This window comes from Lycorma delicatula, chromosome 9, assembly GCF_047948215.1.
Source record: "Lycorma delicatula isolate Av1 chromosome 9, ASM4794821v1, whole genome shotgun sequence".
Taxonomy (NCBI): Eukaryota; Metazoa; Arthropoda; class Insecta; order Hemiptera; family Fulgoridae; genus Lycorma; species Lycorma delicatula.
In genome coordinates, this window is record NC_134463.1 from 129,158,849 (window position 1) to 129,184,064 (window position 25,216).

At 30.3% G+C, this 25,216-nt stretch overlaps 1 protein-coding gene across 1 annotated transcript in view; it reads left to right on the forward strand.

The window, feature by feature from the left end:
• Kul (Kuzbanian-like) overlaps positions 1-25,216 on the forward strand; it is a 383,998-nt gene that overhangs the window by 340,263 nt on the left and 18,519 nt on the right. The window contains exons 8-13 of the mRNA XM_075375246.1: positions 4,368-4,536; positions 7,808-7,977; positions 9,642-9,809; positions 14,649-14,776; positions 18,689-18,803; positions 19,633-19,767. Of these exons, the coding sequence (XP_075231361.1) occupies positions 4,368-4,536; positions 7,808-7,977; positions 9,642-9,809; positions 14,649-14,776; positions 18,689-18,803; positions 19,633-19,767 (885 nt within the window). The remainder of the gene's footprint in view (positions 1-4,367; positions 4,537-7,807; positions 7,978-9,641; positions 9,810-14,648; positions 14,777-18,688; positions 18,804-19,632; positions 19,768-25,216) is intronic.

Sequence of the window (25,216 nt, forward strand, 5' to 3'; positions counted from 1 at the left end):
CTAATTATTCTAAAAATGTTGTAGCCATTCTCATAACAAAAAAAATGTGGTATAGTATGTGGCGTATAGCTGTGCATGTTGCATGTGAGAGAGTTGATAGGATGGGTGGAACAGTTAGATTCCTTTATGAAAACGTCTCGTATAGCTCCATATACTTTCATAGTATGCAGTACATTGTCAGAGTTGTTCAGGATGGATAATAGCGCAGTAAGCCAGCTGTCAGCCTATGTGCACAGCTATATGCCGCCCACTATACCTTCAAAGAAATCTAATTAAAATAGGTTGAGAAATTTTTGGAGCTGTGCTCCAAAAATATTATTAGGTAACTGTGTTACCTAATAAGGTTTTACATGACAGTTTTTCCACAAATCCATTTTATTACCGTACAGTGTTTAATTATATCTTATTAGGCAGAAAATCTAAATAAATTTAGTCGCTCATGTTTTACAAATATTGATGAAGCTAACAGATTTTATAACTTTTTTAACTTTGTTAATTAAACTTTTAGGAGATTTTCAGAATGCTTACTGATCTGAAGAGCTGTTTTCATTAGAAAAAAGTACGTGTTTGTTATGAGAACTGTTAATACATTTTGTCAGTATTTGAAGAAATTAAATTCCAAATATTGAAGTGTGAGGACAGAATTTTAGAAATGGGATGGCATAAAGTTGACAATCTTATTTTATAAAAAAAATATTTTGATAAATGCCACCACTATTATACAGATAATTTTTATAGTAGTATTAGTTTGACAGAAAAATTATTTTAGTAGAGGGACTCTGAAATTACTAAAGCAGACTTGGAAAAGGTGTTCACCTTTAATGATAACCATATACGGCTAAGAAAAAATGTGTTCATTTCAAAATGAAAGTATAAAAGGGATGTTTTAACCAAATTATCATGGACAGAACATATTGAAACAAAAAGAAGCTGTTGGATACTATGACAATATGTCAAAAATAGACAAATGTGATCAGACTGTATGTTGCTTACTCGTGTCCTAGAAAAATGTACACCGGTATAAAAAGTTTTGTTTCAGTTGTTAGATATCATTATAAATAATAATGACTTGTTATACAGAGTAATTGGGATCAAACCTTCCATTCTCATATTTCACAAATAATATTAAAAAAAAACCTCACTCTCTTGCCTTAAAATATCAAACACTGTCATCTGTTGTTACCAGAAACCACCAACAGCAGCATGAATGGTAAAAAATAAGAAATGTTATACTGCTGATAAAATAACTACTTTCAAGAATTTATCCCTGTTCCAAGTGGATGGAGGTGTAGAACAGTTTTACTATATAAAATGTCACAAATATTACTTAACATAAAGAAGTAGTAACAAACTTGATACTGATTTATTGTCCAGGCATTGTCCATTACTTAATTTTCACATTTGGAAAAGTTGCTTTCATATCTAATGTTTTTTTGTACATATTATTGATTGCTTGTCTTCTTCATCTATACAGTTTAAAAACTGTTCCAACTCATAAAAAAAAACAGCTAAAATAGAAATTCTACTCTATTCTATTAGCTGTTTTTTTTTCCAATGAAATCTAATTTTCATTACCCTTAGATGAATTTATTGTATCAAAACCCTTCTTGGAAAATGATAACTGTTAGAATGGTATACAGTTTTAAATATATATTTTTATTATATAATTGACCAACAAATTTAAATACTTTTAAGATTAATGATTTTAAAGGTACAAAAATGTTTCAGATGGAACCTATTATTGGCATGGTTTATGCGGGGTATCCCAGAAGATGTTGGTTGAGATGCGGTTCAGGGACCGATTTGTAACATCAAAATAAACAAAAACTTTGATGCGGACAAATGCCTTAACTCGCTTCATTTTCCCTCTGCCCGCATTTTCGGTTTTCTTTTTTCAGTAAAAATTTATATTTAAGAACAGGTTGAGTTATTTTACTGAAATTTTTATATGTTACTCAACAAGATCTGCTGAATAAATAAGTTAGAAAATTCCAAAATGGTGTGTCTGCTTATATTTTTTATTCATCAAGAGATTTTATTCATTAACATTCTTTTTTTTATTATTACTAATAACAGAAATTACTATTTTTAATTTGATTCGTAAAAGAAGTAAAAACAGGCACAACATGTCACATTGTTGCATTATTATTGCGATCCGCTTGAATAATTTTAGCCATATCAGATGTTTTGAACGAATGAGATGTCATCTTGATTCTTAAAAAAAGGCTTAAATGAAAAGACATGTTATCTAATAAAACAAAATTCGGTAAAACATTTACAGAGCTATTAATGATGAAAAATTTAAATGGTCGCTGTTTTTGAATTTTTAAACTTACTTATTTTGTAGAAGATATTTTCAGGTACATACCGACACCAAATTTTATAAAAATATCTTAATCTTTTCTTAAGATATTGATTTTTATTGAAAAAACACAAAATGGTGGACAGAGGAAAATGAAGCGAGGTAGGAGATTTGTCCCCATGAACGATTTTGTTTATTTTTATGTCCTGAATCAGTCTTTTAACCATCTCTTTTTGACCATCTCCTGGGACACTCTATTTAGCAGTGAAAATTGTAGAAGCATCTTTTTTTTAATTTTATGCAGTGACTGTATTCTTTTTATGCAATATTTTTTTGTAATTTACTCTTAATATATTTTTATAAAACACTTAGGAACAAGAACAAACATAAATAAACTTTTAAAAATTCTTATAGTTAACATATATATAATTTTAACTGAGGAGTTACCTTCCGGGTAATAAATTAAAACTGATGTATTGTAGAATGCTGTTTAATTCATTTTACTTACATTAATTTTATGTAAATGTACTTTGATAAATAAACAAATCCAGCTTACCTCAGTCTCTTAAAAATAGGATGGAAATTCTTCTGATAAATCTCAAAAGTTTAGATGAGGTCACTGTAACTTCGTATAGTAAAATTACTAAAAGATGGATATATTGTTCATTTATCAAGAAGTGCATGCATGAATCTGATAACACAATCAGGAAAATAAACAAATATTCACTATTTCATTAAATATATGGCTATTCATTAGAGGTCGCATCTATGGTTCTCACAACCATATCCTGATCGTCTAGTGAGACTATATTTTCCATTTGACTGGGAAAATAAGGTAATGTGTTTATGCATAATAAATATTTAAAAATATAATATGTATAATAAATATAATGTTTATAACAGTGCAACATTGGAATTGCTTCCTCAGTTTTTGCATCATAGATATCAAATAATCCATCTCAATTGCGTAAGTAACACAACAAAGTGAAACAATTATGTAAGTGATTCTACTTTCTCTTGCAGATTAGTCTGCCCACATCGTCCAGGAATGCTCTTGTTTAATCTGTGCCTTGATTACAACAAAACCCTTTTTCTATCTCTTGCGATCTTCTGCACAATTTGGGATATGGCTCTGATGACTATCATTCTGTTTGTTATATCGGTCAGAATATTGTTTCCATTCTGTGCAGCAGTACCGGTAAAACATACACATTTCAATATTTATTTTAATGAAACATCTCCATATCTTATTAAAATATAGAATTACATTTATTAAATGCTTTATATCTTAAGGGAATTTTTTAGAAATTTCATCTTTGTTTAGAGAAAAAATTAACTCGATTTCATTTTTTCTATAGATTTTTTTAATGATAGAAAATAAATGGTAAAACTAGAATAAACAACGTTACTTTATGAACATAAGTTGTGTTATTTTTATAACCTCTTAGTAAAACAGGATGTAATTCAAGTCTCTTGTTATAAAATCTCTAAAATCATATAGTTTTTTTCTCTTAACTCGTAATAATAAATAATTCATTTTACCTTTACATAACTGTAATGAAAATTCTGGTAGTCAGTATTGTGGATATGCTATACTCTCTGCCATAAACAGACTACCAATCGACCAGCAGAAAATAATCAAAATTTATAATATATAAATAAAAAAAAATATTCTCTCTCTCTGTGTGTGTGTGTGTGTGTGTGTGTGCGCGCGCGCGCGCGCGCGCGCGCGTGTGTGTGTGTGTGTGTGTGTGTGTGTGTGTGTGTGAAGGATTAGATCATCTTTGTTCTGTACATAACATTATGATGTAAGAATATCATGTCCATTTTAATAGGGGAGTTATTTAAAACAGGTAGTTGCATATTATATAGCATACACAATGTTTCTGATATGTATAATATAAATACACTTATTAACAAGAAAACAACAAATTTATTTTAAACTAAAAAACTAATTTACAATAGTTAACAAGTTTTTTATTTGAATTTTAATTGCATAATTACTCTATAGAAGTTTTATTATATACATTAATTTGAAATTTTTATTCCGTCAAATATTTTTCAGCATGATCCAGAGACTTGTACTCCTGGTGGTGAGGATGGCAATTTCATTATGTTTGCCAGAGCAACATCTGGTGATAAGAAGAATAATAATAAATTTTCACCTTGTAGTTTAAATTCGATTAATCCGGTGTTAAATGCAAAAGCTAGAAGCCCTAAAGGATGCTTTACAGGTATGTTTATTTATTTTTTGTTAATACTCTTATTTGTTTATTTTAAAAAATAAATCAGCCTTTTATGCCTTGTTGATGTATACTATTCCTACAAATACGGAAACATAATAAGACTTCCATCGCTTATCTATATGGTGTTTCTATAAAAATAAATACTCTTGTATTATAAATAAATCTGGATCACTTTGAGATCATGGATTTCTGTTAGTCTAATCCTTCTTTTTCCTAATTTATCTGTAACAGGATCCACCTGCAATTTGAGTGAGCGGTTTTTCGGTCTCATTGTCCGAGATTACAACAATCTCAGGCAATATATGAGACTAGATGGTCCTCCAATGGTAGATGCTTCCCTCACTGAGGGAGGCCAGCTGAGCTGTGGAGGACTCATTAGAGCCTTTCACTCTATTTGTTAATAAGCTGGCTAATTCCTTCAAATTTTTATGGATTCTAGAACAGAAACCGATTTGCCATGAGATATATCATATATCGGTGATCTATCATTCTTCAGCATCTATTATGACTACACTATAGTTATGATCATGAATTGTTATAGTGTTATCATGTGTACCTGTTGTTATTCTCTTATTTAAAAAAGGTCACAAAATCTTCAAGAAAATTATTTGAAAATTTTTTTAATGAAAATTATTATACAATCCAGTTAACTGTAGCTCTTGGTGTAGGTGGTATTTTGTGTTTAATATTATTCTTTGCATTTTTTATCTTATTTTTTAAAGATATTTGAAAAGATATTTAAATGTTTGTCTCAAACCATTGTGATGCCCCAACCACATTTTTCAATTTATTCTGTTCTCCTCCAAAATTCTACCTGCATACTAATTCAACTCATCATAACTTCTCAATATTACGAGTTTCAACTTGAAAATTTGTCAAAATGGTTTTGAAAGTATATATTTTCAGAAAATGTAAAAGAAATTGATATTTTTGACTCGATTAGGTAGAAAGCCCTGAACTTTTCATGAGTGAGAAATTTTATAATTATTAATATATTGAAAAATAATAAAAGTAAAATCATTCTGGAATGATTTTAGTGTTCTATAAACTCTTTATCCTAGTCAAGATAACAGTCAAGCCCCAACAGCCAGCAGCATCTTTTGGTTTACCTTCTTTTAGTTAGAAGTTTTCTTTTTTTTCGGAATTAAGATTTTAAAAAATTACTCTATTATTATTAAAATGGGGTAGCAGCAATTCTCAAAAGAGAAATATCACATTTAACTGGACAACACTCTGTAGCACATAGAAAAGATTTTTGATTAGATGATGCATGGAAAAATTTATTTACTATGCAGACTGTAGAAAATTGGATTAGAACTGTATACACAATGTTTTTGCAATTTAGCATCAGAAAGAAAAATTCTGAAAAATTAGCTCAAGGGTAAGCTTGATATTATATCATTTAGACCATTAAATGAAGTTAGATGGTTATCCAGGTATTTTGGAGTTGGTGCATTAGTAAAAAAATTACGATTCATTAATAAAATATTTTAAAAGTCAGATAGCAGAATGCAATGACCCCATTTGTAAATATTGTGAAAAGATTATGATTAATTCACATCAGTTAGTAGTATTTGCTCTGATAGATGTATTATACCAGCCTACATCCTTGTGCAAATATGTATAAAAAAGTGATTTAAAATTAACGGTATGTAAAAATTATAGTTAACAGACTAAAAACTCAATATTGGGTACACAAAATCTTTTAGAGCGACACTGTAAGAGAAATTAAAATTAACAAACTAAAAAATCAATATTTGGGATATGAAATCTTTTGGAATGACAGTGTATGAGAATTATTATTGGAAAGTAAAAATAATATTGATACATCAGCTATAATTCTTTTTATTGAATGTATGTTTGCACTTAGAGAGCAGATTTCCTTGTGAAGAATTAAAAGTATGGCAAGCATTTGATAATGAAATTATGATAAATTCAGGAAACAATTTTGATTTCGGAAAGCAAAATATAATATAACTTTCCAAAAAATATTCAGAATTCATATCAAATAAAAACATTGATATAGATAAAATAAACTAGGATTGGTCAAAACTTTTAGTGATTCATTACAACTTCATCCAAACTAACCCTGTATTTTCTAATCTTTTCTTTCTATATAACATTATGAGAACTTTTCAAGTATCTAGAGTAGATTGTGAATTAGGATTTTCTGTTTTAAATTCTATAAAAACAAAATACCAAAAATGATCACGTGGGTGATTGTATGAGAATTATATTACAAATAGCCAACGATTAAGAAATAAATACAAATCAAGTTTACAAAGAACAGATTTCTGTGTAAGACAGAAGACAAAAAGTAAAGAAAATGTTAATCTAAAATAAGACAACTCACCTAATTGTTTTCGTTTAAATATGTATACATGTATGAATGTATTGCATAATTGATTCATATGTATACATAATCAATTAAATATCAATTGTATCATATTATATGTGTATATATAATGACAAAAAAAATTTGCACAAATTGATTTTGAATAAATTTTTTTAGCTGCATTTGATCTTTGTGTGCGTAACTCTGAAAAGAAATTAACGGGAGCTTTGGCTGTAAATGGTGACTATGTGGAAAAATAAATGTAAGTTTTAGTAGCAAGTAAAATATACTTTTATGGCATATTTGTATTTGTTTCATTTGCTACTTATTACCATGGTCAGTCAATGTAAGTGACTGTACATTACATTTATATCACACTCATTCTAGAGATGTTAACCGACGTAGATGCTGTCATATACGTAACTATCCTTATGTCCAGAGTTAAACTAGGCTATCTATGATAAGTACAACAGAGATTTATAAAATTACACATATACATTTACAGAGTACATTTTTTACAAATACATTTATAAAAATAAAAATAAATTTATCTGATGAATTACACAAATACAACTATGCTACTACTTTGCTTGACTTACATAATTATTTAATTGTAAAAAAAAAAAAAAAACAATAGTACTTCCTTGTGAGAATATTATGATGTAACAGTTTATTGTTCATATTTTTCTTACTGGATTACTGATTGAATACATTTCATCAGTAGAATTTTGAGTAATTTTCAGGTGAGTATATGTCATTTTGTCTCCAAATAGTAATTACAAAGTACATTGAGATATTAGTGTAACTTAAATTTATTATAGTTCATTATGTATTGTCTTCTAATTTTAGATGAATATTAACTATCATGTAAATATATGATGCGTAGATGTATGATTAATGAAAAATTATATTATATTTTTATAGAACCGCAAGCTGCAATATGTGGGAATGGGGTCGTTGAAGTCGGTGAACAGTGCGATTGTGGCTGGGAAGAGGACTGTCGTGATACTTGTTGCTATCCTCAGCGCAGATATCCGCCTCCAGATGAACCACCTTGTAGATTAACACCGAACAGCATGTGCAGCCCATCACAGGTAACTTTCTTCTTTCAAGACTAGTTATTTATTTCTTATTAAATTTAGATATAAGAATTTTATATAATGTATCATTCATTTTATTTGAACTAAAACTAAGTAAGCGCTAGGTCAAGTTTTAAATTATCATGAGCTTGAAAAAAGAGGCCAAATATTGAAGAGAAAATTTTTTAAAATATTAATAAATTTAAAAAAAGAAACATCTCTACTGGTTACACAACAAAACTCGTTGAACATTTCAAACGGGAAGTTCATGACAATTCATCCTGCAAAATTAAAGATTAATTTATAAGGAAATTAATCCTTTTTTCAAGTGGTGCAAACATAGAACCGAAGTTGCGCCCCATGCTTTTCATTATGGTCTTGCAAAAATAGGCACTTTATACGTATTATTTTTTTGAAAACAAATTTATCTTCTATTTATGTTTGCTGGGTAATCCCCATTTTTTTAGATTTTTTTTCTTTATCATTGAATATTTTGTAAACTTGAAAATACATACATACACTTTCCAGTTGAGCCTCGTGCTCATCAGTTGACTCTGCTGCGAATAACACTGATGTCTAATTACCAATCAAACCTCTCACTCTTCTGGTGTTTCATTCTCTTTCTGAACTAACATTGCACTGTTGGCTTATTTCTGTTGAACAAAACTGCGATTGACAGTTGTCTTGTGAATGTGTAAATGTAAAATGTATAGGTACTGTTTAAACAAATACATAATGGTAGCATAGAACTGCAATTGTCAGTGGTGTTTGGTTTTTAAAAAAAAAAACATGTTTTTGAAATTTAAATATGTTTTTTGATGTATTAAATAATTTAACTTTTTATTTATTAAATAATTTAATTTATTACTTTTAAACTTTACATACTATATAATTACAATGATTTAGTATAATTTCATTAAAACAAAAAAATTATTAATATATTAAGATATACTGCATATGCAAGTATATACCTACTGCACATGTGTACTACTCTGTGGGACCGTAAACTGTTAACTGTGGAACGAAGATAAGCTAACGAAAATCGTGTAAAAAAAAATTATAAGAAATTTTATTGCTTGTGAAACTTTCTAAATGCCCTTGAATTATGTTTTTTTTTTTTTTTTTTTATAATAAAATATATTATATAAAAGTGTGTCTTTTAACAATGGATTGTCATCAGTATTTAGTTTTACTGAACTAAATGGTTTTGTAATTTAAATATGGGTTTATTTTTTTGTAAATACAAGTTGTATTGTGCTTGTTTTTCAGTAGTATAAGACTATCCTTGGTACTCGGTAGTACAATCAATTTGGTCTCTCTGAGGGTTGATCATTGCCTTCACCTAACTTCCCTCTTTTTATCCATTTTTCTTCTTCTGAGGAACAAGTGCCTTGGAAAGTGGGTTAGCACTGTCTTAATTCTTTTCTAGCTTAGAGTATTAATAAAAGCCAAACTACTAGTGACTGAGGTTCCTACCAGGTAAATCAAGCCTGCTGATCCTAATCTTAAACTAGTATTGGTCTTCCTTTCTTTGGCAATTGTTCATGGAAAATTGGTTTTAATGTGTAACTGATTCCTTTAAAGATAATTTTTTATTTTATTTATGATGTGAACATTTTAGGGAAAAGTAAAAGCCAATGTGTGTTTTTTTAACTTTTTATTTATATATAATGTTGCAGGGTCCTTGTTGTACAGCACAGTGTCAACTCAAGTTTGGGGATAAATGCCGAGATGATAACGGATGCCGTGATTCAAGTTATTGCGATGGCCGTGGTCCACATTGTCCTCCATCTATTAATAAACCTAACAAAACTGTTTGCAATGATGAATTTGTCTGTTTCATGGGTGTAAGTTAAAATTTATGGATCTAATTATGAGTATTAATATTAGTCTAGATGAAGTTGTCATAAAACATAAAAACACCATTAACTCTGAGTTAATTTTATTGAAACAAGTATTTTGAACTTCATTTTATTGGTAGATTCTGCTATAGTTATTTGTCTTCATATACCTGCACTATGTAATGAGTGATTAGTTTATGTGATATTCTTAAAATCTTCAATGTCTACTACAGGTTTCTTAATTTGGAATTATTAATTATCGGGTGCTTTGTTTGTACACCAAATGTATTTATGGCTTGATGGCTTGTTACATCTTAGGATCACCAGGTGTGATGTGTTTTATATTACAATTCAGCAATAGAATGTTGACCAGGAAACAATATGAGGAATTGTTTGTATCAGTGTAATGCTGACAAGTGGCCCAGCTGGGCCTTCAACTATCAACCTTCTGCACAGGAAGGCAAACTCTACTTGTATCTCTCTTGGTACATATATATGATGTCATGAAACTATGTGCACCCAGATATTAAAACAATGATCTACAATAACCACTTTATTGTATGTGGGTTTTACTGTCAGTATATATATATATATATATATATATATAGTATGGTTTTTACAAGTACACGAAAGTATCCACAAATAGATGGAAATGTCTGCTGGCCTCCGTGGCACGAGTGGTAGCATTTCGGCCTTTCATCTGAAGGTCCTGGGTTCGCATCCTGGTGAGGCATGGCATTTTCACACATAAGGCATGTAAAAATTCACCTCATTCATCTCATTCTCTGAAGCAATACCTAACGGTGGTCCCGGAGGTTAAAAAAATATGGAAATGTCCAAATTTGACAACCAGTCAAAATCAGCAGATGGGCGGGGGTTGCCCATCAGCAGATGGGAGGAAAGCCCACCTCTTCAAGGTGTAACCATACCTCCCTTGACCTGTCCTAACGCGGTTCAGCTTCAACCAGCTTTGGCACTGTAATTGGATCTTGAACCAGGTGATCATTGTTGTGTGGATGTTCATGTTCATTCCAGTGCTGTCGCCACTTGGAGGCCATGTCAATAGAATTTATACTTTCTAAATCAGCACATGGCAGTTTGCATGACCTCAGCCGAGTTGTCGGCAGATCTTGTAGGGCATCGTATAAAGGAGAGTTCTTATCAGAAGTGATCCTCTTGAGCAAGACTACCTTAGCTGCTTTCCTCCTTAGATCTTGCGGAGCAATATTAGCCAGGACAGGCAACCAGTGAATGGGAGTAGATCTATGGTACCAGTGATAACCTTCATGGCTTCATTGAGCTGCATATCAATCTTTATTGTGTGGGTGCTGTTTTCCCACACAGGGGTGCAATAATCACCAGCCGAATACACAAGAGCAAGTACAGCAGAGCGTAGAGTATTGGGGTTCGCACTGCAACTGTTTCCGGCAATCTTGCAAAGTAGATTCACTTTTCACCCAAGTTTCTTAGATGACTTGTGAGGCACTGTTGTTTGAATGTCAAAGACCAATCCCGAATGATTCCCAGATACATTGGATAGTAATTATGGGGCACTTCGAATCCGTCGAAAGTCACATGTAGCTAACTTAGGGCTTCTTTATTATTTAGGTGGAATGCGTAACCTCACTCTTATTTGGGTTTGGCTGAAGTCTCCATTTATGGAAGTAATCACCAAATTTTGTCAGGTCACTTGTCAGCACACTTCATCAGTGCATAATATCCTTACTTTGGAAGACCAATCCTAGATTGTCTGCATACTGGATTTTCATGGAGTCCATGTCCAGCATGTCATGGATATACAAGTTAAACAGAATGGGAACCAGAACTGATTCCTGAGGTAGGCCGTTATTCAGAATCCTCCATCTGCTATCCCATACATTCAGGAACACCTTGAAAGCGCCTGTGAGGGAGCATGTTGCTCACTTGAAATGCCAGCCTTTGACATGGGATGACCTCAGTAAACTTCCCCTCCACACAGTCATAAGCTGCCACAAGATCCACAAAAACTGCAGCTGATTTGAGACCTCATTGAAATCCAGCCTTTACTAGAGTTGTCAGTGTTAAGACCTGGTGACAGCGGCTCTGATGCTTCCTAAAGCCCTCCTGTTCGGCGGGGAAGATTTGATCAATGGTCTCTTGAATGCGATTTAGAATAAGCCTTTCTAGTAGCTTACAGATCATGCTGAGTATTGATTCTGGTCAGTAGTGAGAGCATCAGTTCCATATTTGCCTTGTTTCAGGATGGCAATTATCTTAGCCTGTTTGAAAAGCTTAGGCAATTTTCCAGTTCTTAGAATCCCATTGAAAAATTCGACGAGCCACAATCTAGCTTTAGGTTTGATGGCCTTAAGAAACTCCGGATATATGCAATCAAAGCCAACAGCTTTATTTATCTTCAGCATATTCAAGGTTATATCAAGCTCCTCAATGCATAAGTCATGTGAGTAGTCTGGATGCGGTTTCAGATGGGAACTCTTTATGTACAATTCATGTTTCATGTGTGCATCTTGTCTATTTTAGTTTTCAAAATCTTCATCAGTCTGGATGCAACATCATTGGCACTCACACGTGTGACTGTACTTGACAACTTGGATCTGTACCAAGCTTCCTTATAAGGTCCCAGGCCTTTCGACTAGAATGCGTAAATTTGAGTCCTGCCATTGTTTTATGTCATTTTTCTCTTGTTCTTATTGAGAGCTCTCAAGAGGTCATCAGCTGTGTGTCATTGTGAGATTTTTTGATACTCAGCATATAACTCATCGAACCATCATATAACCTCATATAACTCTCGAGACCATCTGGGGATGTACTCCTTCCAAAAACCACATGAAATACATCTCCTGGTATTAACTTTAATCGCATCCACAAATCGGTCATAATTGGATGGAATTTGGAGAATCCACTGAACGGTATTATCAAAACTCCTCTGAAACAGTTCCTAGTTCGCAAGCTGAAAATTCCACCAAGGTTGCGGTGACTAATGGAATTTCAGTGCCATAACGAATTATGAGTGGCCTATGCTGGCTGCATGGGAAAGATCAGATGACCTTTCTTTGTGTCATATCGTTTTATCCAAATTTAGATATGATGCACAAATCAGGAAAATAATACTTCAGCCATCTACCAGATCGGAGCGTTCTTGGATCTTTAGCTTTGTACACAAGCTGGAGATTGTATATATCCATCCATTCATTTAGAATAGTTCCATTGCTGTCCTCTTCCTAATATCCCCAGGCATGGCTATGGCTGTTGAAATCCCCAACATACACAACTGTGGGGGATTGACGAATCTTACAGGTGGATTTGGCCAACTGACTTGCAGAGGTTTGTAAATATTTACAACGTGGAGCCGGCAATCTCCACAGCCAAAACAAAGACATCTGCTGCTGTTCTGTCTTGATAGGTACTTTGTAATCAGTGAGATGGAGCCTGATATATGTTGCAATGCCATATTGTTCATCATTTATGACCCTAACCAGAACATATCCATATAATCTTTGCTTTCTGTAAAGATTTGTGTCATTCTTGGTATGAGATTCCTGTATTGCCACAACATCCACAACATTCTGCAGCATCAGGCGTGAGAGTATTGGCTCTTAGCAGATGCAATCAATTCAATGTTCAAGTGACATATCTGTAAGTAGTTAACAATGGGGATTGATGAGTGTTCCATGCTTGGTTGGTCCTGAAAAAGACTATTCATAGAAAATTCTCCTGCATACTTTGCTGTGTAGCAGCACCTTCGTGGAGGAATCAACCAATACTAGACCATTGCCCAGAGATCTCCCAATTGCACTAACCACAATCTTCAGGGAGGCTTCTCCCTTAATCCCCTTATGATAATTATTACTGATCCCCTTATGATATTGCTGTCAATGTTTTACCCTTACACGATAAAGTCAATTGTTTGGTTTCTGGATTATAACTTATATCTGGTTTTATTTTCCTGGTATGATCGTAGAGTTGAAAGTTTGGTGATAATTAATCTTCTCCAAAGCTGAAGGTACATGGTCAAATAGCAATGCATCTGATTGTCAAAAGTTGGGAATAAACTTTGCACCGTATGAGGCACGATTAAATTTTCTGTCAGGATCTCTTGGCAAGCATTAAAAGTGATTCCACCATTGCTTATGAGCTTGAGGATATTTTAAAGTGATTTTAGTGTTGTAGATGAATCATAAAACTTTTCTATTTTACTGCTTGTTGTTTACTGTGAATGGTTCTTATCTCCACTAACACTTATCCATCTTGAATCATATATGTTGTTTAAAAACACTGTTTAACATACAGAATCTTAGCCAAAAACTTGAAGAAGAATTGTTAGGATTTTAATAGTTAATATACTGAATTTCATGTAAAATTTGTTGCTAACATGTTGTTTCCATTTGTCATTCATCATTGCAGTTGGAGATGGTTCCAAATATAAAATTGAGAAGAAATTTTATTAAATACAATACATGTTTACTGTATGCTATCGTTCAAAAGAATGGTAAAATCGCCTGGTTGAAGTAAGTATTCTGTCAGTATTAATGGATCAGCGAAACAGTTAGTCTGCGAGTTTTGCCATAGCACTGTAAAAAGCATATCAATACTATATAATTTCAAAAAAGATTATGGAAGTCATTTGTTAACATCTTTGCCTTTTATCTCAAAGGTGTTCTGGATTCTAATCAATATAAAAAATATTACAATAATTGTAATGGGACATCAGCCTAAATCTAGTTGCTCTTCATGAATAAATAGACAAATAAATTAAAAAATTCTTCTTGTTATAGTTTTTTATTTTATTTTATCTTTTGTTTAAATTTTAATGTTTTGTGTGATTTTTATAATTTTGTTTTTAAGGAATGCACCGGTTCCATTTGTTTAGCATATGGCCTTGAATCGTGTCAATGTTTACCAGGACCTCATGATCCTCCAACTAAGGCTTGTGAGTTATGTTGTAAGCTACCTGGAGACAACCAGCCATGCTTGTAAGTATCATGCACATTTAATAGTTGATATGGTCATAATATCAAGTCTGTTCAAAAAATATTTGTTCATTGGGTTTTGGTGCAAAAATATCTGATATTCAGTTATAGCATATACTGTCTTTAAATTATTATCTTTTTTGACTTATACATTCAGGTTGTTACTTATTTTAATACTGTAAGCAATATTTCTGAAGGTCTTTATTTCAGAATCCTTTTCTTTGTTTCCATTTTCTATGTTTTCAACTGTATTATTATATTTTTCATAATCTCTTCTTGGTTAAAAAATCTGCACCTTATGGGTATTATTCAGTGCAAAAAAGCAGCACTTTCTGCTTTCGACATAATTATAAATTGTTCATAACCATATTTAATAAGCAAGGTGGTCATGACACCTGGGGATTTACATGTTCAGTTAAAAACATTTCTTGACCCTGTGAGTTAGGTATTATAATGGACTTTCCAGCTGTGAATTTTCACAGGTCTGATGTTTTGGAGCAAACAGCATCATGAAAACAATAAAGGACTTCTTAAAGCGCTTGACTTTCTGAAGCACATATATATATATAATCATATTTTGAACATTTTTTAACATCAAAATTTTGGTACATTAAATGGTCCAGATTACTGATAAATTTCTTCAGTTGAAATACTTTTTGTGGTCTTCCACAGTATTTTCCATCTTACTAAATCTTAAATATCAGTTTTATTTCACCGAGTTTCTGACAGAATTTGATTCAGAATCATCATTCAATAGATTCTGTTATTACACATGAACTGATGATGTGACTAGAATCATTAACATTATTATATACTATGAACAATAGTGGCTTTACTATTCAAATTTAGATTGTACTACGAGCACGGATAATTAAAGTACTGGTCTATGTCACACCTTTTTTGATTCCAGCTGCTTTAAAAAAAGAGAGAAGTACTTTTAAAACAGATGTTTCATATAATCAGTTTTTTACTCATTAAAACTTTAGAAGATAGTTCTTTTTTTGAGATGACAAATTATATGCAATAAACATTTCAGAATTTCTTGTTAACAGCAGCAGTAATTCGTGCACAATATTCAATGCACGGTAGATATCTTCCAGTAATCCACGCACGTGTTCAGTATCGCTACAGCGCATTTGCATCACTACAGCTGATGACTGGCCTCCCTCCTCTGTCACCATCTTCTAATGACATCTGATCATCACAATAACAAACAAATCACTCATACACATAACACATACAGATGAGACATAGCTTCATTGTCATTTGCTTCTTTTATCGTTTCAAAAGTTTTTGTATCGTTTTTTCTGAGCAAGAAGAAAATGTTATGTTCTCACGTTGTTTCATTTTTAAAAATATGATAATAGGCACAAAAAAATAATCAACATGAACCGCTAATCCAAATTGAGTGAGGTTTAGTTATGTTGTTCAAAAGACTTTTCTCAAGAAGTTACAGTCTTACCCGCAAGATTGCACCATTGGTTCCGTTTTTATAACCTCAGTCCTGGAATTTTTTTTACAGTGACTGTAAAAAATTTTTTAGACTGTGTATTATGTATTCTATTCTTGGATTATATTATGAATAAATTAATTTTATTAGTATATTAATTTTTTTACATTGAATAACTCATCAATTGTCACCAAGCAGACTGGGGTTCTTAAAGAAAAGAAATGTTCTGAAACTGTATTTTTTGAAACCTGGTATATACATTAACATTGCTGTGCAGATTTTATATGACAGGTATAATGTTTAAATTAATTGTGAATTATTCAATAAGCTTTTATAATGATAACCAATTTATATTATTTCATATATTCTGCAGTTTTTCATTTTTTGATGAAATATTTTTGTTGATTATAAATCTACGGTATATTGTATTAATTATCCTGCAACATGGAGCTTGCATATATGTGTATATATTTTTTATAAGTAACAAATTTGAAGACAATACAAGTATCTAAATGTTCAATCATTATAATAAAAAATTTTGTTAGTTGTGACTACATTCTGTAATAATATTATTATCACTTATCATAAAATTAACATTATTTTCTTATGGGACATATTTACCTTTAAAATTTAATCAAAAGTGTTAGTAAATCTCCTTATCACAAAAACAGAATGATGTAAAAGAAATGATGAATTATACAAATCTCCAAAACACACAGTGTGAAGATATCCCTCAAAAACAATCGTTTGCTCTGAATCTGAAAAATTGATTTACAAAGAAACTGAATACTATTTGCTACTCTCAAACTTCTCTAAAACACAATTGTTTGCTTCAAACGCAGACAAAAAATATTTATTAAATTAACTCATGCAAAATCTTGAAAAATATTATAAAACTTCACTCACTACAGTGCTGTTTCAATTAAAAAATAATAAATTGCAAAATAATGTTACTTTAAATAGACGTTTCTCATAACTATTAAGTAGCTTGCTTGTTTTTTTTTTTTTTGTTGTATTTTTTCTAAATCACTTGTTAGTTATATTTTAACAGTCCCATGGAAAGTGAATTTTTGTAATATTTTTCTAGTTTTTGCACAACTTAATTTATTAAATATTTTTTCTCTGCATTTAAAACAAAGAAGTTTCAAAGAAGTTTGACAGTAGCAAATAGTATTCAGTTTATATATGAATTTTTTTCAAATACTGGGCACACAATAGTTTTTTGAGGGATACCTTCACACATAATAAGTGTTTTATGGAGGTTTGTATTTTTTTATTTCATTGTGTTTTTGTGATTTACTAACACTTTAAGGAGATTTACTAACACTTTTACAATGAAATTGTTTTTATAGTGGTTGTGATACCCAAAGTGTATGTTGATACTCAATAATGTTCAGTATATAATGTATGTGTTTACCCTTACAAAAAATATAATTAGATTTTTTATTTTTTATTTTTTTTTGTTAATAATTAGTAATTATTATCCATTATCATTATTATATTGTATTTATATATATGATCTATTAAATAGTTTTTTCACAATAGCCTTTTGATACATATACTAGTATTTTTTTTTAACCCTGATAGCTTGCACCATCTGATGAAGTATAGATGGGAAAATGGTGGTTTCATTTTTACTTATGAGAAAAGATTAAAACATGTGATTGTAGGCTACACCATCTGACAAAATATAGACAAAATGTACGTTTGCTTGACTATCAGAGAAGAATAAAGATGGCAGTTTCATTTTGCTTGATGAGAGAATAGAAACATGTGAATGTGTTAATTAATAAATATTTAATAGTGAAAATAGCTTTTACGTAAAGAAAAATGCATAATAAAGCGGTATTACCAGTTATCTTGCTGGTATGTATTTTTTTAATGAACGAAAAGTCATAACCTTACATAAGTAGTTCAACCCAACCATTACTGTAATTATCTCCCATTTGTTGTTATGTTTTTTTATTTTCATTCTTAAGAGTTTTTAACAGAGATTCACTCAACTCCCAAAAGAGGAGTCTTGATATAGCTAGATTTTATTAAAAAAAATAATAATTTTCACTTAATAATAAACATGATAAATAGATGTTCCTAATCATATCACTATGACATAATTTTACAGAATATTATAATAGCGGTTTTAATTTCTTTTCATTGATTTTTAATGTACATATTAGAAGCAGTTCTGAACACATAATTCTAGCAAATATTTAAAAAATCATTAACATAATTGTTTAGTTCTGTGTCTTGTTTTCTGTCACTGTTTCTTGATTACAAAATGTTGTATATTTATTATAGATTATAATAATTTATTTTTATAATTAGAAAAAGTTAAATCATAACAAATAAAATGCCACTTTTGAACAAGTAATATATGAAAAAATTAATGGTTATAATTGAAATTTAAAAATTTACTCTAGTTTTTTGTATTTTTAGAAAATATATTTCTTATGTTTATTTTGTAGATCATCATTTGCTTGGAACAGTGCACCGTATGACATACCAGATATGTTCTCAAAACCTGGAACACCTTGTAATGATTATAATGGTTACTGTGATGTATTCCAAAAGTGCAGAGAGGTTTGTAGTCATTATTTGTATTAATATTAACTACTTATGTCATTCTTCTTATCCGATTTAATTTTAGTTTTTATGCGGTTGGAAACTGTTAGGTGCTTTTTTAAATCAAGTTTTTGACACGTTATCCTGATGAATAAATGTTACAGATCACATGCCATTTATCCTTAAAATTGCCAGTGCAGTTACTGTATTCTAAGTGATGCAGAAGGTTTGACCTCATTCTAATTTTTTTCTAAACAGGTCCCTTCCTTGTGTGTATCTGTTTGGTAATGGATGTGGCCGATTGTAATGATGTGTTGTAGGGTATCATGAGTGTGACCCATTGACAAGACTTTTGGAACATTGTCTTTAAATAGTACACTGATATGCAAACAATAGTGAACCTCCCCTTCTTTGACTCTGATATATGTTGGATTGGACTTACTCCATGAGAAGTGTGCCCAGCACACTCCTCATGGAATTAAAGGTTTAATTTCCTAATCCCTGCTATTATGGGGCAGTTGTGTCTCACAGAGGTCAATCCGGGCACGGACATCCAGTAAAGATATGTTGTAGAGTATTGCAGCTTCATGAGGAGACAGTAGACCTCACTGGTTGCTCATCAAATGTGGCTTGAGGAGCCTTGTTGATAAGAGTTCTAAGGGAATGGAAAGCCCAGCAGTATGGGTTGTTGGTGTCTTGTCCCAGCACCCTATCAGTATTTTCATTGTGGACAAAAAAATCTTTTATAAAATGTTAGATATTCCAAGATTTTTCAAATTAATGATGAATAAAAATTTAATTTATATTTATTATCTTCACGGTTATTCTGTAATGAAAATTGTTTCAGGTCGATCCTTCCGGCCCATTAGCTACGTTGCGCAAATTGTTACTATCAGAAGAAAGTATAGCTTCATTTAAAAGGTGGCTGTTGGACAGGTGGTATTATGCAACTCTAATATTTTCTTCTGTCTTACTGATACTGGTTAGTAATCGTACATTATTTTATTATTAAAATAAAAGACTCACACTTTTTTATAATACGAGTATAGTAAAATTGTTTTGCTAATATTCATTATTGCTTCAACCAAACATCATTAATTTTATTTTTATGCATTTTTCATTATTATTCCCAATGTGTTTTATTTTTCATGAACAGTGCCATTTTTAAATGATTTATGGGTTTTCTTTTTTGTTAGAATGTACTTCTATTGATAAAAAAATTAAAAAAATAAATTCATAAAAGAAATTTATTGGAAGCTGAAATTTGATGCGCAGGCTTCAAATGTATTGTAGTTTGTCAGAAACGTAAATGTAATGAATTTTCTGTTGGGAAAGTATGATTAGATGGACTTCATTTAGACAATAGACTCACAATTGTTTTGTAGCAGTTTGAAATGAAGCCTGCATTATTTTGTGCCGTACTATTGATTATCATTAATACTACTGGCTCAAATGTAATACGATTAAGACTATGTTCCTTCTCCTCTGTTGGCACACTCTCGATCAATGTTGACCGCATAGAGAGGGTGGAATTTGAGTATACTGCATATTCATTTATTTGTTGTGTTACTTTAACGGCAGAAAAATAAACAAAAATAATTACATGTAAATAGTAACTCTATTCTTCAGTATTTTCATCAAGGTTGTGATAGCCTCATAGGAAATCTAAAATACACGGAACATGCTTGGTACGCTGACATGTTTCTGTACAACAAGAAAGAAGTAGGGCTGAAATAAGAAAAGATTGGAGTAATCGTTTTTTAATGTTTTTGAGTAATCTTTCATCAGATGATAGATCAACTAAAAATGGTCTGTCATGAGGCTTTGGGATTTGAGATGATACAGAGTAGCATTAGTTTTAAATCCTGTAGCATTTGTAATTGACACTGGCTAAATTTATAAATGGAAGACTATGAACTTTGTAATCTTCTTTCAACAAGATACGAGTTCTCAGGAAGCAATACATTTAACTCTTACCCAGCTGCAAACAAAGTGATACAGAATTCCAGCTTGATGTTTTAAAATGATTTACATTTGTTTTAGTGAAGCGATTGATTTGGAACAAATTGTGGAAAATCTAGGAGAAACTGATAAGTTGAATTTGGTAGAAAAAATTTTAAATGAAAGAAAATAACATCAGGACTAGAAGATACAAGTTGCGGATGAAGTGAATAATCAGGAGATTGATCTTGGCCTAAGAGAAATTGATGTTAGGCACAAGCTTAGCAAATCTGTTTAAATTTTGATCAATTTATTGAAAAAAAAAAAGCTGAATGCTATATCCAGGAATCACAATCTTAACACAACTTTAACTTTCAGTCAAGCAATGTTAAGTGTAATAAATACTCTAGAACATAAAATTGCATTTATAAAGAATTCAACAAATATTATGGGAATTAAGCACTCAGTTGTTCAGGGAATGGATGGATCCAAAGAGAGTATGCTGCTTCAGTTTAACACTGCTAATTTAAATCAAACACGGAGTTGTACTTCACATATTCTTCTATCCCTTATTGAAGCAGCTACTGTAAATGGGTCAGTAATTGAGAAAGTTTATTAATAAATTCTTCTATATTACTGTAACTCAGTCTTCATGCTCATTAGTTAACAAAAACAAAAAAAAATGAATGATTGTAGATTTGTAATTATTGATGAAATAAGCATGTTCTTTAGAAACTTATTAAAAGAAATTGATTTATGATGCAGAATTATTGAACTTTCCAAATAAAATCAGCTGTTTGGTGGTCATTTTGTATAATCACCAGGAGATATAAATCAACTTCTGTCAGTAAATGATCAGTTTCAAAAGCAGTCTACAGTGACTTAAATAACTTTTTGAAGTGAAACACTAAAAAAATCAAATTTTTACAAATGTTTTAACCTCAAAACAATATTTTTCATTATGAGATCACCACTTCGGTTATAATTTTGTAAAATATTAAATGGTCACCACTTTGGTTGAGGATTTTCAAAAACAAATGTGTTTTTCAAGCAGTTATTTAAGAGATACTATAGACTAATTTGAAACCAGCTGTGAAAAATATTAAATGCCACTATTTTCATTAGGGTTGTTGTATCCAATTTTTTTGTATGTGAAAAATTTGTTCATTGCCTTTTAAAATGATGTTATAACCTGCTCTTTCTGTTTGACATTTTTTTTTGGTCACCTACGGTGGCTATTTGGGTTCTTGGGATGTAGCAGTCTACACTGAAAAAAAAAAAATATATATATATATAATCCACCTAAGTACAGAAATATAAATAAGATGACACTTATCTTATTTTTTCATATCTACAAAAACGTTTTGGTAGAAACCCTCATCTTCAGTTGTAATTTATTTTAAACTCTTTACATCAGATTACATATTACACTCAAATACATTCAAATTTATCAAGGTAATTTTTTTTTTATATATAATATGATGTTAATTTGGTAAAAATTAAAATAAATAAGTAGGATAAAATGCACATGTAACCTGGCCAGCCAGTGTTAAACCAATGGTAAAGTACTGTGCGGATGTGAATTAAATTAAATTAACTTATACATTATCATTATTTGAAAAAGTGCTTCCATCTACTACAGCCTTTATAAGCATGTCATCTTCATATTCTGTTTGTAGGCTGATCACTTTGAATTTCCTTTTACATTTTTTATATATAAAATTTCTCCAAAATGTCTAAACTTTTATTATTATTAGAAAATAATTTCAAAGAAATAAATGGCCCCGCTAATAAATTTTTAAAAGTAACTAGAAGTTTAATAGCAAAATACCGTAATATTTTTAATTATAATAATAACTTAACATATCACTCCAGATTATACCCTTTTGAACCAATTGCTCTCCCAAATATACATAAACCTGGATCCGTATGCAACCTTTAATTGGTTATACAACTGCTCCATCTTATATTATCTCCAAAATAATAGATAAAATACTTAGCATGAAAGTGAATTTAATTCTAATATAAAAAATGGATTTGAATTTTTAATAAATTAAAAGATTTAACAGTTGGAGAAAAAACTGGGATGGTTAGCTATGATATCAGTAATATGTATCCTAGCATACCCGTAGACAAAACAATTAACGTAATAAAAAATAAATTAATATACAATCATGAAGACCCTTTGCTTATTGATAATATTATTACTATCATTAGAAATACATGCCAATAAAATTACTTTAAATTTGTTGACAAAATTGAACTCAGGAAAATACCTTACTGAAGGGTTTTCCTTTGTCAGTCATCATGGCTGAGATTTGTTTGCAAGATTTTGAAAATAAAATTGTTTATGGCATTATTCATACCCATGATATCCTATTATGGAATCTGAATGTCGATGGTATTTTTGTTGTTTATAATCCCGTTATGTATAATGAACATCTAATAATTTTGAATAAATTAATTTCATATTATAATGTTTAGAAATTTACTTTTGAAATCGATATGAATAGAATAATAAATTACTTAATGTTAGTATCAAAATTAGTAACGGTGATCAATTTGTAACATCAGTATACAGGAAACCCACCACCAATAAGAACTACAATACATAGATATTCAAATCATCCTTGGTCACACAAAATTAATACATATACAAACATGATTAATAGAGCAATTAATTACAAATAATAAAAATTAAAATAAAGATAAATTAAACAGAGAAATAGATATTATAAAACATATCGCTATACATAATGGTTATAGTGACTCTTTAATTGATAATATATAAAAAACAAATTTAAAAAATTAAAATTACTTTATCTTAATACCAATAAATGACACACAAAAAATTGACAACGTATATTTAAAATGTTTATAAACTGATAAACACATAGTTGAAAATATAACAGGTTTATGATAAAAATAAATTTAAACTTGTATACAAGACAAATAACCATATAATAAAACATTTAAAAAACAGTAATCGTACTGATTTCTACAATTTGTGTGGAATTTATAAAATAAGATGAAATCACTATGACCACATTTATGTTGGAAAAATTATTAGGTCTTTTAAAACCAGATTTCTTGAACATATTAAACATTATAAAAATGGAAAATTGGGTTTATCTAATGTTTGACCACCTTATTATTAACAAAAAAACACTATCTCTAGTATTCAAACCAATTTGAAAATATTGAAAATCAAGAAATATAATATTAATTAAAAAAGTTATATAATATTTATTTTAAAAAGTTTTAATTTATTTTATCTTGGTGAAATTTTATGTATATAAATGTAAAAGGAAATTAAAATTGATCAACCTTCAAATAGAATATGAAGTTGACACACTTAAAAAGGCTGCAGTAGATGGAAGGAGTTTTTCAAATAACGATTATGTATAATTCACCCTGATCTCTATATAACTGGTAAAATTTGAAGCATAAATTGGCACCACAAAATGAGTGGAGAACTAAATAAAATGAAACTGAGCATGCGCAGAGGTAAGTGTAAGAGTAGGTGTAAAACCATTTTTTAAACCGATGCAGTAGAAGTGTTCTGATTTTGTATTTTGAACACTGATCTTTATATAACTATATACCTGATCTCTATATACATTTTCTACAACTCTCCATAAATATTTGCTTGTGTTGTGAAAATGACTGTTCTTTTAATTATCTGACTTGAGTAAAATAAACATCCCTACCACCATGATTATAGTCACGCAAGCGTACAATGGTTTTATTTAGTTCCCAACCGCTCATTCTGCAGTGCTGGAGTATGTTTCAATATTGAACACTTAATTGTATTTTACGCTATAAGGATTCTCTATCCAGTTATATAATTATCAGTAATAATTCAATTTAATTGTTTCAAATCCACGAGTACTGTAGCATTGGCTGGCCAGGTTACATGTGCATTTTATCCTAATTATTTATTTATTTTAATTTTTACCAAATTTGATGTCATATTTTATATATGTAGGTTTTAATTTTTTTTCTATAATTTATATTTTAAAAAGTTTTAATTTATTTTTTATTTTTAAAATAAAACATATCATCTTGATAAATTTGAATGCAATATATAATTTGATATAAACAATTTAAAATAAATTACAACTGAAGATGTGGGCTTCCACAAAAACGTTTTTGTAAAGATATAAAAGGTTAAGGTAAGTGTCATCTTACTTATGCATATTTCTGTACTTAGGTGGATCAATTTGGTTTATATTTGTATATTAGTACAGAGGAATATGGGTCTTGAAAAGATTGATTTAAATATATATATATATTATATAACATGATAAACATTCATAAAGAATGATTGAAGTGTTTTTTCCTTATTAACATGTGTTTTCAATATTCACATTGATATCAAATCTTATTTAATTAAATGACTAATGTCATCTTTTAATGTCAGCTCGATGCTACAGAATAAAAACTTTAAGGAAAATTTAAATGTTGCCAAAAACAATGCTGACTTTTTT